This window comes from Geotrypetes seraphini, chromosome 1 (assembly GCF_902459505.1).
Source record: "Geotrypetes seraphini chromosome 1, aGeoSer1.1, whole genome shotgun sequence".
NCBI classification, from domain to species: Eukaryota; Metazoa; Chordata; class Amphibia; order Gymnophiona; family Dermophiidae; genus Geotrypetes; species Geotrypetes seraphini.
The window spans coordinates 342,927,044-342,941,721 of NC_047084.1; the positions used below are offsets into that span (position 1 = coordinate 342,927,044).

The 14,678-nt window shown below is 40.6% G+C and overlaps 1 protein-coding gene across 3 annotated transcripts in view; it reads left to right on the forward strand.

Annotated features, from left to right (window-relative positions):
- Window positions 1-14,678, forward strand: part of LOC117368210 (vitamin D-binding protein-like) — a 96,676-nt gene that overhangs the window by 59,143 nt on the left and 22,855 nt on the right. For all 3 annotated transcript variants that reach the window (XR_004540925.1, XR_004540926.1, XM_033961631.1), the window contains exons 2-3: window positions 5,133-5,196; window positions 5,560-5,692. Coding sequence is in view for 1 of the 3 variants with exons in the window: in XM_033961631.1 (XP_033817522.1) it covers window positions 5,133-5,196; window positions 5,560-5,692 (197 nt within the window). In the remaining 2 variants the exon portion in view is untranslated. The remainder of the gene's footprint in view (window positions 1-5,132; window positions 5,197-5,559; window positions 5,693-14,678) is intronic.

Here is a 14,678-nt window from a genome sequence, read left to right on the forward strand (position 1 = left end):
TAACTCTACTCTTCAAAAAACTACATAAGATGTCAGAGCAAAAGTCAGTGAGGGGATCCAAGATGGATGCCGCTAGATAACTGCCGCTTCGGACGCCTTCAACTTTGTGCCTTTGCTTTGGATAAGATGCTGAAAAGAAGGGGGAAAAAGCGGCTGGTGTTGCCTCCCGACTCTCGGTACCCCCTTCGGCTACAATCGACGATTTTCTACGGCGACTGCAACGAGAACAGGAATCGCCAGGGACATGCCTGCTGGGAACGCCGTCGGAGAGTAGCGCTGCGGCAAATACCTTAGGGCTCGACATCTCTTTGAGCCCTGACTTACGGACGCCACCACTCCAGCCACAAGTTGCAGGCAGCCAGCTCACCGCGAGGTCAGAGTGCAGCCAGACACAGGAAGTACTCTCTTCTTGAGAGGCTAATATGTTGGAGGGCTCGCTGAAATGGAGCACCTCAGAGAGAATTACTCTCAAGACCTGCGATGGGATATCTAGTGCTGAAGAAAGACAAGGCTTCATCGAGGTAACCAGCCCCAAGAATTGACTCTAATCTACACAAACACATTTATTTTCGGTGGTCAAACCTCCACAAGTCACATTAGAAGCTCTTGGGATTTGGTGGTGAATTTGGGGAATGCTTTAAATCCTCAAATAAAAAATTTGGATAGAGAAATAAAAGTACAGAAAGAAGAAATTAACTCTGTAAAACAAGATTTAACTTTATTAAAGCAGGAAACCAATAAAGAGTTAATAACTGTTAAACAAAACCAAGATCAACTGGTTAAAGATATTTAATTATGAGGAGGAAATTGGAAGCTCTGGAGAACAATACTCGGGCTAATAATTTGCGGATTGTAAACTTTCCTAAGATACTATCAACTTCTCCTCGAGAATATGATAAAATGATATTTTTATGGAGATTCTTAAGATACCTGAAAATTCTCTACCTCCCTTGTAAGGGCCTTATTACCTTCCAGTTAAATCTCAAACTCTTCAAAAAGAAAAAGTTGAGGAGCCTCAGGTATCATTCATTGGATATTTTCCGCTATATTGGATCAATCGGACAGAGAAGCGGCATACACAGCCACTTTTTTTGTTGACTGTGGCTCTGGCTCCAGACAATGGACTGGATCCTAATCTTTATTTCAAGAATAGATCCAAAGATTTCCTGGGTTTCCATATTCAAATTTTCCCAGATGTCTCTAGAGAGACTCAAAAAAAAAAAAGAAGAGAATTCCTAAATCTGAAACCTGGAGTTGACTCTGGAGTGGGTTTTTTTTTTTTCTTCTAAGGTACCCATGTAAATGTATAGTTAGATATCATTCTTTGAAATATGTATTTGTAGATCCATCTCATTTGATTAAGATTTATCTCAATGAAACGCCTTGAGAATGAAGTAACAACAGCGCCTATTTGATAATTAGTTCTCTGTTTAGTAGTAGTTAATGTGCTTCTTTATAATTTTTGTGAATTTAATTAAGCTACTCTTTAAATCTTGGATCCTATTTAATTTAGAGGACTAGTGTGTGATCAAGGGAAGCTGATTTTTTTTTCTTTTCCTTTAATAATTTGAGTGAATTACTTTTCAGACTGAAAGTTAATTTAAATTAGAAGTGTCCTTGATCATACTTTTCTGCACAAGATGTTTATGCTTAGAAAAAAATTTATAAAATAAAAATAAAAAAAATACATAAAACCTATTTAACATGACCAGTTCCTTCCCAAGCTCCACCTACCACACTGTCTACTCCTATCAAATCTAAATGTTCAAATTACCCAATATGTATTACCTTAATTTCTCGACAATTCTTATGTAATCCGCCTTGAACCGCAAGGTAATGGCGGAATAGAAATCACTAATGTAATGTAATAACTGGCCAGGTGCATAATAGCAAGCCTATCTTGAACTATTAAACACTTTGGGGGGAATTCATCCACAGTCGCTACTATGTTAGCGCGTGCCAATACACTGAAGATACTCATAGGAATTATAACAGGCATTTTTAGCATTTTGTGCATGCTAATCATTAGCATGTGCTAATGTGGTAGCACCTGTGGATGAATTCTCCCTTAACCTGTTAGTGCTGAATAAAGGCATAGCAGGTTAAGTTGCCGTGAACAAAAATGAAACCAGAAATGGCCTGGCATACAATATTCGGGCTTAAGGCCAACAGAAGAGAGCAAAAGTTCTGCTAGCTGCTGGCTGAATATTGGGCCTTATGTATGCAGTATTAAAAGAATTTATGTTCCAGCCAAAGGAACGATTGGATTTATAATATTTGACATACTGCTTGTATATTAAGGGTTACATTTTCAATCATTAGAAAATTTTCCCTCTCTGTCCCAGTGGGCTCACAATCTAATTATAGTATATATGTAAGATAGGGTTACCAAATTTTCCTTCGGGAAAATCCGGACCCATGGCCATGCCCCGCCCCTGACAGCATCCGCGCATTCACAGACACGACGCAATGACTTCACCGCGCACACGTGACATCACCGTATTGCGGCCGCGCAGGTGTGGATGCCCCTTTCCAACACGATTATGTCGGGAAGCTTTTCAAAACCCGGACAAAGTGCTGGGTTTTGAAAAGCCGTCTGGATCCACGGAGATGTCTTCAAAAGGAGGACATGTCCAGGGAAATCCGGACGTCAATGAAGAAGTATTTATATACATGCTAGAGCCCGGGAGGTGGGGGTTTCCCTTAAGCGTCGGCGGAGCTTTTTGCTGATCTGGGACCCATATGTCAACTCCTTGTCTCCTAGGGGGCGTGGCCTGCTCCTGAACACCTTGACTTGAAGCGGCTTTCTCCTGGCCAGCTCTGGATCTCGACGTCTCTCTGCTCTGGGGTTTGGGGGGGGTTTGGGGGGGGGAGGGGGGTTGTAGAGGGCTGGCGGGGCTCTGCTTAGAGGGAGGGGGATGCCTAGTTGGGTTTGTCGCCCTAGGGTCATCAGAGTTCAGACCCTGGGGGGGGAATTGGGTTTGTGTTTTTCTATGTCCGGTGTTCTACTCCCTTAGGGGGGTCGGGGGGGGTGTTGAGGGGGGGTAGGTTTGGGGGGAGGCGGGACCTTGAGATGGTGGGAGATTTTCTGGGTTGGTGTTTGTGACATGCTTTGGTATGATTGTCTTGGTGTATGCAGCCGATGTATCTTTTTCTCTGAGCTGGCGTTTGTTGTTGCTGTATTCACTAATGCGTGCCTTATGTTTTTTTCATGTCAATAAAAATTGTTACAACCTAAATACATGCTAGAGAAATATGAAGAGAAGAAAGAGGCGTACTAAAACTAAACTAAAGCTTAACTTAGTATACCGAGTCATCATTCTGAGAAGGCTCGACTCGGTTTACAGCAATTAAATAAACAGGGAATGATTACAAATAATAAATAGAGGTAATAGCAAAATTTCAAAAGAATTAGTTTTCAAACTGTTTGGCAAATAGAGTAGTTTTTTAAAAGATTTACGGAAAAAATTGAAATGAACTGGAACTCCTTAAAGAAAAGGGGAGATCGTTCCAGAGTTGAGAGTGTATAAAGACCAAAGATTGACTGAAGATCTTGACTCCTTTATTCCCTTTTTTAGTGAATACTATAGGCATACAAAAAGATAACATAAGACTATGGTGAGTTCCATAGTGTTCCATAGTGTTGGTGGTAACAGAGTTGATTTTAATTATTTCCGAAAGGTAAGGTAGGGAATTTCTTCAATGAATCCTTGAAGTACTGTATGGAGTTCCATATATTAGGACCCACATATGAAAAGACTCTCTTTTTAGTCGATTGTAGTTTTCTATCTCTCAGGCCTGGGATTTCTACTAAGCTGTGTTATGGTTGTGTCACAGCTGTGCTAACCTCTAATGCACATTAAAACAGCCAGTGCTGTGTGGGCATAGCAAGAGCAAAGCAGAGGCATGTCCATAGCACAGTGTGCCATCTGTCATGACTGATGGCATGGCTGAACTTACCACCACCTCAGGTGAAGGCATTAAGTGGTTCTGTAGCAGAAGTTCTGTAGTGCGGCCACAGACCAAATGGTGGCCTGCTTGCCTATACTCCAAGCATCTTAGTTCACCCCTGACACCCTGAATAACAACTTTGAAGTTCCTTGATTCCCCCCTGATAATTTTAATTAAAGTGCTCAATCTGCTGGATGGCATCCCCCAAAGTCCTTGATCCCCATCTCATCTATTATCCACTCTGTAACACAAAAACCTGATCTAAATAACAAGGAATCCCTCTCCTAATGACCCCAGCTTCTTTAACATCCCCGGTCACCGAGGAGATCAGTGGTGGCCTGGTGGGCTGGGACTGAAGCCCTACCTCATGCAATTCCAGCAAACAAAATGACTTCCATGATCACTAGTGGCAGTCTCACAATGCTACAGCTGGGGGGGGGGAACTTCCATATAAGAAAGCTGTGTAAGGGGACATTGGGGAATGACATTGGAGGGATTGGGAACTTTGAAGGAGGTCATCGGGGGGACTGGGAACTTAGATAAAAGTCACCAGGGGATCAGGCAATTTGGAGGATGCCATTGGGGAACTGGGGATTTGGGGGGATATTATTGAGGGGATTATGGATTTTGAGGATCAGATCTAATGTTGCGGGGAAGAGAGGACATGAGATGGAATCAGAATTAAGGGGAGGGATCAGGATGGGGGGATCAGAGAATAGAGAGCTGATCTTCCAGGTATTCCCATATGACATGGAGTACCTGGAAGGAAGCATTGTTCTAGATTAGATGGCACACTTTATGGTTTTATTTTTAACTTTTATACAATGTCTTAGCCAGGGAATCCATTTCTGTAGTGATCTGTTCTTGGTGTGGAAGAGAGTGAAGGCAGCCAAAAAATGTTAATTTTATTTAGTGTCTTGTGGCATTTATGGGATATTTTTTTTTTTCCATTTTGAGAACACCCTGTTTCCATCAAAGTTTAAAAAAAAATAAATCTAAATTTTATTTATTTTTCTGTTTCAGCCTATAAATTACATGGGAAATGTTGCTAATGTTTCCCGTATCATTTCAAATGAATGCATATTTCCTAGTACCAAACAATTTTTAAGCCACAATTCTTTCATTCACACTTTGAATCCTGCCAGACTCAAATGGTCAGTCTTGCAATTGTGTCTTTACAGGTGAAAATAGAGAAAACACTGGTTGTGCATTATCTCACATCGCTGATATTGCCTTCAGACTCCAGTAAGTTATTTATTTTCTTTAAACTGCAAATGAATGTAAAACAGCACATCTACAAAGCTCCTAATATCCAGCTGTTTGTTGGCTCTGTTCCAGTCCAGATAGTATTACTGTTGGGTCTTGTTTCTATTTTTTCTTACAATTCTGTATTTCGGGGGATGCTATGGCTGCAGTAGATCTTAGCTAGATCGAACTGGGTGACCTTTTGAGGTTCCTTTTTACCCAGCGTTTCATTGATTCTGGTTCTTTTCAGGATGATGTCAGGCAAGGAAAGAACTAATTATAAAGTATATGAATATTTGCAGGATTAAAGTGCAATGCTGTCATATTTTAAAAATTTTTATTGAGCACTAATTTATTTTGCAGAACCTTTGTGTATTATAGTCAAAGATTACTGTTCAACACCTTAAAAGACACGAACAGACTGCTGGATCAGCTCAATTCATTTGTTTCTCGCTGCTGCTCAGAGGATGCAGAACCTGAATGTTTTCTGAGTGAGGTAGGTCATGGCACAGATATCTTTACAAGGGACTGTCAGTTTGAAAGTAATATTTATAAGCATTACAATTAAGCAGAGAGTATTACACTTAAGCAGAGAGCAAGCAGTCTCACTGCCTTACAGAGGTCAGAGGCAGAGAGGGACATAGAAGCTTGCAGTTCTAGGAAGCTTCGTTGTTCCATAGATAAAGAGAAGGATAGAAAAAGAGAGCGATATTGATAGCTGCATAGAAAAAGAGAGAGATAGCTGTGTGTTGCAGAGAGCAGGCTTTTATACCTTGGAATCTTATTCTGAATAGAGAAAATATTGTATCTCCCAGTATCTTTCTGTTTAGAATTTGTAAACTGTTTGAGACAATGGTTAATTTAATTAACAAAGGAGGGTGAGATACCTGTAAGCATGGTGATGGGATTAAGTCTCTGGCTTGATCTGTGCACCATTGTCCTAAGCACCCTCTTAATCAGACATTAACACCTTTTAGCTAGCCATGATTCAATCAGGGCTACTTGAAACTTAAAATATATCAATCAGGGCTACTTAAAACAGTTTCCCTGCACTAAGGGTCTATCTGCCTTCCCATGCCAGGGTCAGATTGATATAATCTCCCAGAGGCCTCTAGGCTGACAGGGACCACTGAAAAAAGTTCTCAGCCCAACCAAGAAAAGAATGATGTGGAGTCATGAAACTTACAAGTTATTCCATTCTTTTCTTGACACTTTTCCTTTGAATTCATTTAATTGAAATGAAAAATATCAAGAAAAGTGTGGAATAACTTGTAAGTTTCATTGTATTCTTGGTTGGGATGAAAACTTTTCAGTATCCCCTCATATTGTGATGTCATAATACCTCATTCCACCAATGCCTATGAGCCAACCTCATTGGTGATCTCACAATGGCTTGATTTCCCTACACTTGGGTTTATTTACTAGATGCATTTGCCTAATTGAAATTAAAACTGTCAAGAAAAGTGTGGAATAACTTGTAAGCTTCAAGGCTCCACATCATTCTCTTCTTGGTTGGGCTGAGAATTTTTCAGCAGCCTCTGATATTCTGCATTATTGGAAAGGATGGCATATTAAAATATATTCTTTTAGAGGACATGTCCGGATGGCTTTTCAAAACCCAGCACTTTGTTTTGGTGAGATTGGGACCAGGGCTGGAGTGTATCTGTGCATGCACAGGTATGATGTGATGACGTCGCATGCATGCATGCACTCGTGTGCGACGTCGCATTTGCCCATGAGCAGATGCACTCCAGCCCTAGCCCAAAGAGATGAGGTTTGTGTGGGGCTAGGTTTGGGGGGCGTAACGGGGCGGGCCTGGGGACATAACAGGATGGGGCCTTGTATTCTCTTTTACCAGATGGAAAATCTGGTAACCCTATACATTGGGAGATATTTTTTCCCAGACATTTTATTAAAATTTAAATTGCAGAAAACAACGTAGAATATAGTGATATCAAAAGAATTAATAACAAAATACTCAAGCAACTATCAAAATAAAAACCATTCATAGGAAAATATTTGTAAAAACAAAATTAAATGCAAAAAAGAATCAGTATTATCATTATAAGCATCATAGACACTGTAAATAACACAGCACAACTAAAGAAAAAAAAAATAAATAAATAAAAAAGGGGGGGTTTAGAAAAGTTAGAAATCCACAGTTTTGGGAGATTTTTAATTAGTTGTGCATCTCCTGAACCCCTTCAATATCTTACAAGAAAAGAGGGCACATTCAGGAGCTGTTGGGCCATCACATAATCCAGGATGCTTCCAAGGTTTCTCCAAGTAGGAGGAGTTTGCTTCAGGGCCCCTAGGGCCAGGGCTGAGGCTTTGAGACAAAACAACTCTGCAATAGATTATGTTGCTCCAAAATAAAATAGTCACCAAGAAAGTTGCTGAATAGTGATAAATTGATAAAACCCACATTTTCTGTGGATGATATCCATAAATTATTAACATTAAACAGTTCAGATATAGTTGTGTGCAAAGCTTTAGGCACCCCAGTCAAATTGAATATGAATCCCTTAATGAACATAGGCTGACATAATCTATAGATGGCACCAGTTAAACATGATATCTTTCTGAACATTTTAATGCACATTTACTATTTGCAAATTTTTTTACAGGTTCAAAATATGAAAACAGAAAAAACAGGGCAAAAGTCTATGCAACTTTTCTGTCAGTACTTAATAATACCTCCTGTGGCAGAAAAATGTCTTTCAAATGGTTTCAGTATCCAGCTGAAAGTCTTTCTATTCTTGGTTTCAGATTTTTTTTTTCCTATCTTCCTTCTAGCTTGGAAATATTCTTAGGTCTCCTTGCATGCACTGCACATTTGAAATTTTCTCACAGTTTTTCCAGTAATATTCAAGTTGGAGTCGGTGAAGGCCATTCTAAAACCTTTATTTTTATTTCAGGTAAATACTATGTTTGATTTTTATTTCAAGGTGTTTCCAAATTATCTTGCTGGAATATTCATTTCTTTTCAGCTGGGGGAAATTAACTTCACAACCTAATACATCCATCTTCATACTTAATAGCTGGCAATGTATTCTTTTCTTTTCTCTTCGTATGTATCTTATATATATGTGGCCAAATAATTTGATTTTTCTTTTCATTATTCCAAAACACTTTCCCCCCTCTTTTTCAAAGGTGTGCTAAGCATTTTTAGCGCTCACCAAATCTACGCACGTGCTAAACACGAATGCGTCCATAGACTAACATGCACATGTTAGCGGTTAGCATATGGTTAGCGCTAAAACGCTTAGCACACTTTTGTAAAAAGAGCCTTTTGTTTCAAAAATATTTGGTTTATAAAAAGTTTTTTGTTTGTTCTTAACTCAACTCAGTCCTTGAGACACACACAGCCAGTCAGGTTTTTGGATATCCATAATGAATATGCATGAGATAGATTTGAATATAGAGAAGGTAGTGTGTGCAAATTTATGTCATGCATATTCATTATGGGTACCCTGAAAACTTTACTCTCTGGCTGTGTCTAAGACTATGTTGAGAACCTTGCTTTAGATCAGTGTATCGCAAACTGTGTGCCGCGGCACACTAGTGTGCCTTCTGAGATTTCAGGTGTGCCATGGCACACTAGGGAGGAAGGAGAAGCACGGTTCTGCTGCCTACAGGATGTGCCTCTCGCGGCAAGAGGCACGTCCTTTAGGCCGGTGTCAATGCCTCTCCTTCTTTCTGGCCCTCTTCCTTCTGGCACCCCCACTGGCGTCTCAGGGATCATCTAGAGGGACTTCGTGCATGCATGGACGTCGACGTGCTGATGTTATTCATGCATGTGGTGTATCACTGCCTCATCCGCGCACTTCCGGAATGCCTCGAGCCACAACCACTACGTTTAGTGTGACATGGCTCAAGAAAGTTTGCAGGACAATGCTTTAGAATTTTAGATGATGATTTTTGTGATTTCCTTCTGACAATTCTTCTATGCAGGTCAATAATAATAATAATAATAAATTGTATTTTTTATATACCGCCTAACCAAAGTGGTTCTAGGCAGTTTACAACAAATAATAACTAGGCATACAATGAAGAGTACAATTTAAAAGGAAAATACAATTCTAAGCAATGTACAATAAATAGGAACTGATCCTATAGTGGAGAATATAATTTAAAAGAAAAGTACAATTTAAAAGAATGGTTCTAAACGGATTACAGCAAATAAGAACCGATTATACAGTAAAAATGCAATTTAAAAGGTGATACATTACATAAAAGAAGCATGGAATTTTTAAAAGAGAAAACCAGTTAGGATCCAAATTTTTCAAATAGTTGGGTCTTCAATAATTTTCTAAAATCAAGATAAGAAGAAGATCCTAACAATTCTATGCTGTGGACTTCTGAACATGTACTTCAGAGCCAGCCAAATGTTTTAGCAAGTTGTGTGTAGTGATCTGTCTTACAGATCCAATCAGTTTTTGGGCAGGTATATCAGAAATGTTTTCTTGGTCGTTCTAATTGCTCTGAACTGCAAAATTATTTCTCAAATTTTAGGCTCATCTCTTTCTTCTAACTGGTAAATATATACTTCTGAAGAAGCTCCTTCTGTATTCTTCCCTTGATTACAGAACTCTTACAGCTGTCTTTATAAAGTACTATGAATATTATACGTGGCAGAGAAAGGCTTGCTTTTCTGAAGTAGGCTGTGAAAATTACAAGACTGTTTTTAATTATTCTACATGCTGTTTTAGATTTTTTAGATTTGTACTTTTTAAGTTTGCTTTTTGTATTTGCTATTTTTCAATACTTTATATTGTTTAATTTTTGTAGGGCAGTATTTCAATTTAAAATATTTAATTGTGATTAATTGCACAATTAAAGGTACATTATTTATTTATATTTTCTAACTGCAACTTCTGCCACTGAACTCTCCATTGCCTCAGGCACAAAATAAGTACCTGTATATAATAAAAATTAAAAAAAAGTCTAAAACCTCACCTAAATTGACACTTGGACGATCAAAAAGACAGGTCATCCAATAATCAAACAGGGTTTTAGACTTATCTAAAACCAGCTTAGGCCTTTTCACTGCCTCTGTGTGCCCATATCGAATAAGGGACATTTTTAGAGGAGTGGGTAGGGCAGGAGGTGGGCGGGATGTGAGACAACCTACAGTTAGTCATCCATCAGCCATAATCAAAAAGTTTGACAGGTTGCCTGGACGGAACTTATACATTTCGACTTAGACCAAGCCAAAATATGTTCCGGATCGGGCCGCTGAGCTGATCGCATCTGCCGTGATTAGCTCAGCGGCCCAGGCAACTAGTCCCTCCCCCGCCCCCATAACAATTGCGGCAGGAGGGATGCCCAGTCCCTCCCGCCCGGCACCCCCCACCTCCCCGCAAATTCGCCGGCAGGAGGGATGCCCAGTCCCAACGTTGGAAGCTTTTCAAAACCTGAAGAAAGTTCCTGGTTTTGAAAAGCTTCTCGGACCCCCCCAGACATGTCCTCCGGACGTCTGGCAACCCTACCTCCTTGGGGGGTGCTGTTTTGCCTAATAAAACCCCAAGGGAAATTCCCCAGTGGAAAGGCCAGCCTAAAGCCATTATTAAGCAAAAGTGTTTGAGAAGACTGGTATGAAGCAGTGTAGCCCTGAAAGGTTCTGGTACAATGTGACCAGTTCAGACATGGGGGCTTCAAAAGAAAGCTGCTGAGAGACTATGCAGAGCTAGCTAGTGGCCAAAAGGATGGACAACAGAGGCAAAGTGAGGGTTGTTTTTTTTTTCTCTCTTGCTTCATTCTGAAGAAAAGACTGTTAATTTTGGCCTGAATTTAAAATCAGTGTGGTTGTCTGCTGTTTTGTGTTTGGTACACAAAGCCTGGTGTGAAATAAAGACTGGTTTTGGGACACTGGTCACAATTCTTGAACATTATTGCAGACTTACCAAGCTACCCATACCTCGTTTTTGCTCGGCCGAAGTTGGTGTCCCAAGATACAGTATTAAAATCAAACTATACATGAAAATTGTAACAATAGCAATAATATATACTGACATGTAATTACATTACATTAGTGATTTCTATTCCGCCTTTACCTTGCGATTCAAGGCGGATTACATAAGAATTGTTATGATCTTAAGAAGTACATATTGATAAGATATTATGAAGTACTTAAGGAATAGTTTGAACATTCAAATAATCCAAAAATATCATATTAATTCAACACATAACAGAATACAAAGGCCCATCTGATATAATTGATATAATAACATTGAGATCCATAAATAAAAGCATTTTTCTTGCCTGATTTATGGTAAAATGATTTTTATTAGAGCAGGTAAAACACAGGTACCAAGATTCATCCTAACACGCAATGCTCCAAAAATAGTTTTATAAAGAAACATTCCCCCCCAACCCCCAACCCCCCAAGACACCCCCAAGTGTCCCAGTTATAAACACAAAAATTGCAATGCAAATAAGAACAGCAAAATGTCAATCAATAGTTCAAAACACAACTTCCAGCCACTGGAGTCATGGTGTTCCAGAAAAGCTCCCAAACAGCCCTGAAGCTCTCCCCCCCTGCAAAGTGGAAAGATCAGGCACATCTCTGCGCTCCCAAGCCAGCAGGATAATCATCTGAGAACACCATATGTGAGTGTTAGGAGCCTCATTGTCCAGCTATTTAAGAAAAATACATTTTAAAGCACATAAAATGGACCACCGAAGGAAGGCACTCAAGCCCGATGGAGAAAGTCCAAAAAGCAGGTGGGGGCGAAGTTCGAATATTCACAGTCCAGAGAGTTCCAATAAAAGTAAAGAGTCCCTGCCAAAAGGCTTCCTGATTTATTTTATTGCGTTAGTTAGCAGTTCTCACTAAGGTTCAAGGCAATGCATTGAACAAATAATGACACTGGGGAATATAAAAATCATTTTCATGAAGCTAATACATAAAACAACCACTCAAAACATGAATATGACAGCCTTAGTAATAAATATCCCATTTCTTAGATTCAAGACCATATTAATTAAAACAATCGACTGTAAGTATTTACTCAATTTTCTATAACGTTCTCCCAGGGGAGCTCAGAATGGTTTACATGAATTGACTTAGGTACTCAAGCATTTTTCCTTAGTCAGAGCTAGCAATTTCCTAAATCTCGTGATCTCCCTCTAATTGGAGAGATCTGAGGATGGAATTTAAAAGGGTTGGCATTGTACAGACATGTGCCCTGGTACCAACTAGAGCAGGGGTGCCCACACTTTTTGGGCTTGCGAGCTACTTTTAAAATGACCAAGTCAAAATGATCTACCAACAATAAAAAATTTTTTAAAAACCCACAAAGCACACTGAAAGGCAGAGAAAATGTTAATTATCATTCATATTCCGGGTTTTTTTCAAAGAGGTCAAGGCAGATGACTCTATGCAATGTCATCTCAATAACAACCATACAAAAATAGACAAATATAGCCCCTACCTTTTTACTAAACCACATAGCAGTTTTTAGCGCAGAGAGTTGCACTGAATGCCCCACGCTGCTCTCGACGCTCATAGGCTCCCTGCGCTAAAAACCGCTATTGTGGTTTAGTAAAAGGGAGCCATAGTGCAAAATATAGACAGCAGATATAAATTCTCAAAACAGACACATTTTGATCACTAAATTGAAAATAAAATCATTTTTCCTACTTTTGTTTGGTGATTTCATGAGTCTCTGGTTGCACTTTCTTCTTCTGACTTCTTCTCACTTCACTCTGGCTGCACTTCTTCTGACATCTTCTGATTTCAGCCCACTCCTTCTTTCAGCCTCCTATATGCTTTCTCTCTTCCATACCTCATTCTCTCCCCCAACTTTTTCTTTCTTTCTCACTGCCTGCTGTTCTTTCTTTCTCTCTCTCTCTCCATGCCCACTTTCTTTTTGTCTCCCTGCTTGCCCCCTTTGTTTCTTTCTCCCTGCCCTCCCCCAAGCCACTAGGTTTGCCGTCGCCACCGAGGAACAGGCCTCCAAGCCACCGCCCCCCAAGCTCTGCATGCAGAAGCCTTGCACTGACCAGCATTCTGCTCCCCTTCAATTCTGATGTCGGAGAGGAAGTTCCGGGCCAGCCAGGCAGCAATTGGCTGGCCCAGAAATTCCTCTCCGATGTAAGAATTGATGTCAGGGAGAGGAATGCTGGTCAGCGTGAGGCTTCTGCAGGCCCAAATCTCTGGATCCCTAGGGCCGAGGAAAAGAAAAGAAAAAAAGCCAGTCTTCCATGAGAGCCGTTCCAGTCTCTTTTTAGCACGACACTCAACTTCCCATTTTCAGGCTCAAGACGTCAGAGCAGCAGCAGCAGCTCCGGCATTTTGGGTAGAGCACCTCCTGCTCCCGACCGCCTTTCTCCAGTCTGGCTTGTCAATTCCGCCAGGGGCAGCCGGCGCTCAGCTCTCAAGGGTCGTGACTTCCCTAGACCTCCCTCCCGCCTTCTCCCAAAGGAAGTGACATCATTCCCCAGTCGGACGACGGGTTCTGGCAGTCGGGCAGGAAGGGCGCAGCAAGAATGAGTGTGCGTGGGGAACCTTGGGGAGATTCCGGTGGGGAACCTTGGGGAGAGGAAGGCTGATCGGCCGGCCGATTGGAACGGCAACACGAGATCAACTGGCGTTGTCTTCCCGATCGACCGGTCGATCGCGATCGACGTGTTGGGCACCCCTGAACTAGAGGGATAACAAATAGGAGATTGTAATAGATTAATGGGTTTTCCCTCCTCCATGCATATGTTATACCCCCAGGCAGCAGGAAGTGCTAATCAAATGTGGAACTTCAGGTCCTAGCATGTACAGGGACGGGACTAACAGGAGAGAGGTATTTTTATCAAGGCTGAGTTTATTCTAGAGAAGTCCCCGAGGGAGAAAGAGGAACTCTCAAGTTTTCCCTATAGGCGGAGGCAGACCTTAGGAAAACAGACTGGTGCCTGTATGTGCTTGGCTGAAGTAAGCCAAATTCATTCTATTTTGTGTGAGGCAAACAATAAAGCAGTTTCTGAGAAAGATGTTTGTGTGTTAATTGCTCCTAGCAAGCCAGGCTAGTCTACCAGAAGAGATCATCACTGGAACAAAGGTAATAGCCTAAAAAACAAAGTCTGACCTTTTTCCTAATCCATGTAAACCCTTAAATGGAAGGCAAAAGACCTTGAATTATATCCAAAATAATTCTGCCTTATGGAAGCCCCATTGAAACAATATTGAAGCAGATAATTTATCTTCCCATCACATTGAGATTTATAGCTTAGAAATGATGCGAATCACTGCCTGGTAAAGACATAATATATGCTTGCCTAGTAAGGGACCCGTGGATGCTACTACACTTGTCACTGATAAGCAAGAGTGTGACATTGTACTCATGTTTCTTTTTTATAACTTTTCATCTGGTCATCTTATCTTTCCAAATGTTCCCCCTCTCCTTGCATCTCCTCCTTATTAATTTCCTTCTGCTTGTTACCCCTTCAGTAAGGAATTTGCATGATCTCATGTGCATACAATATATGTT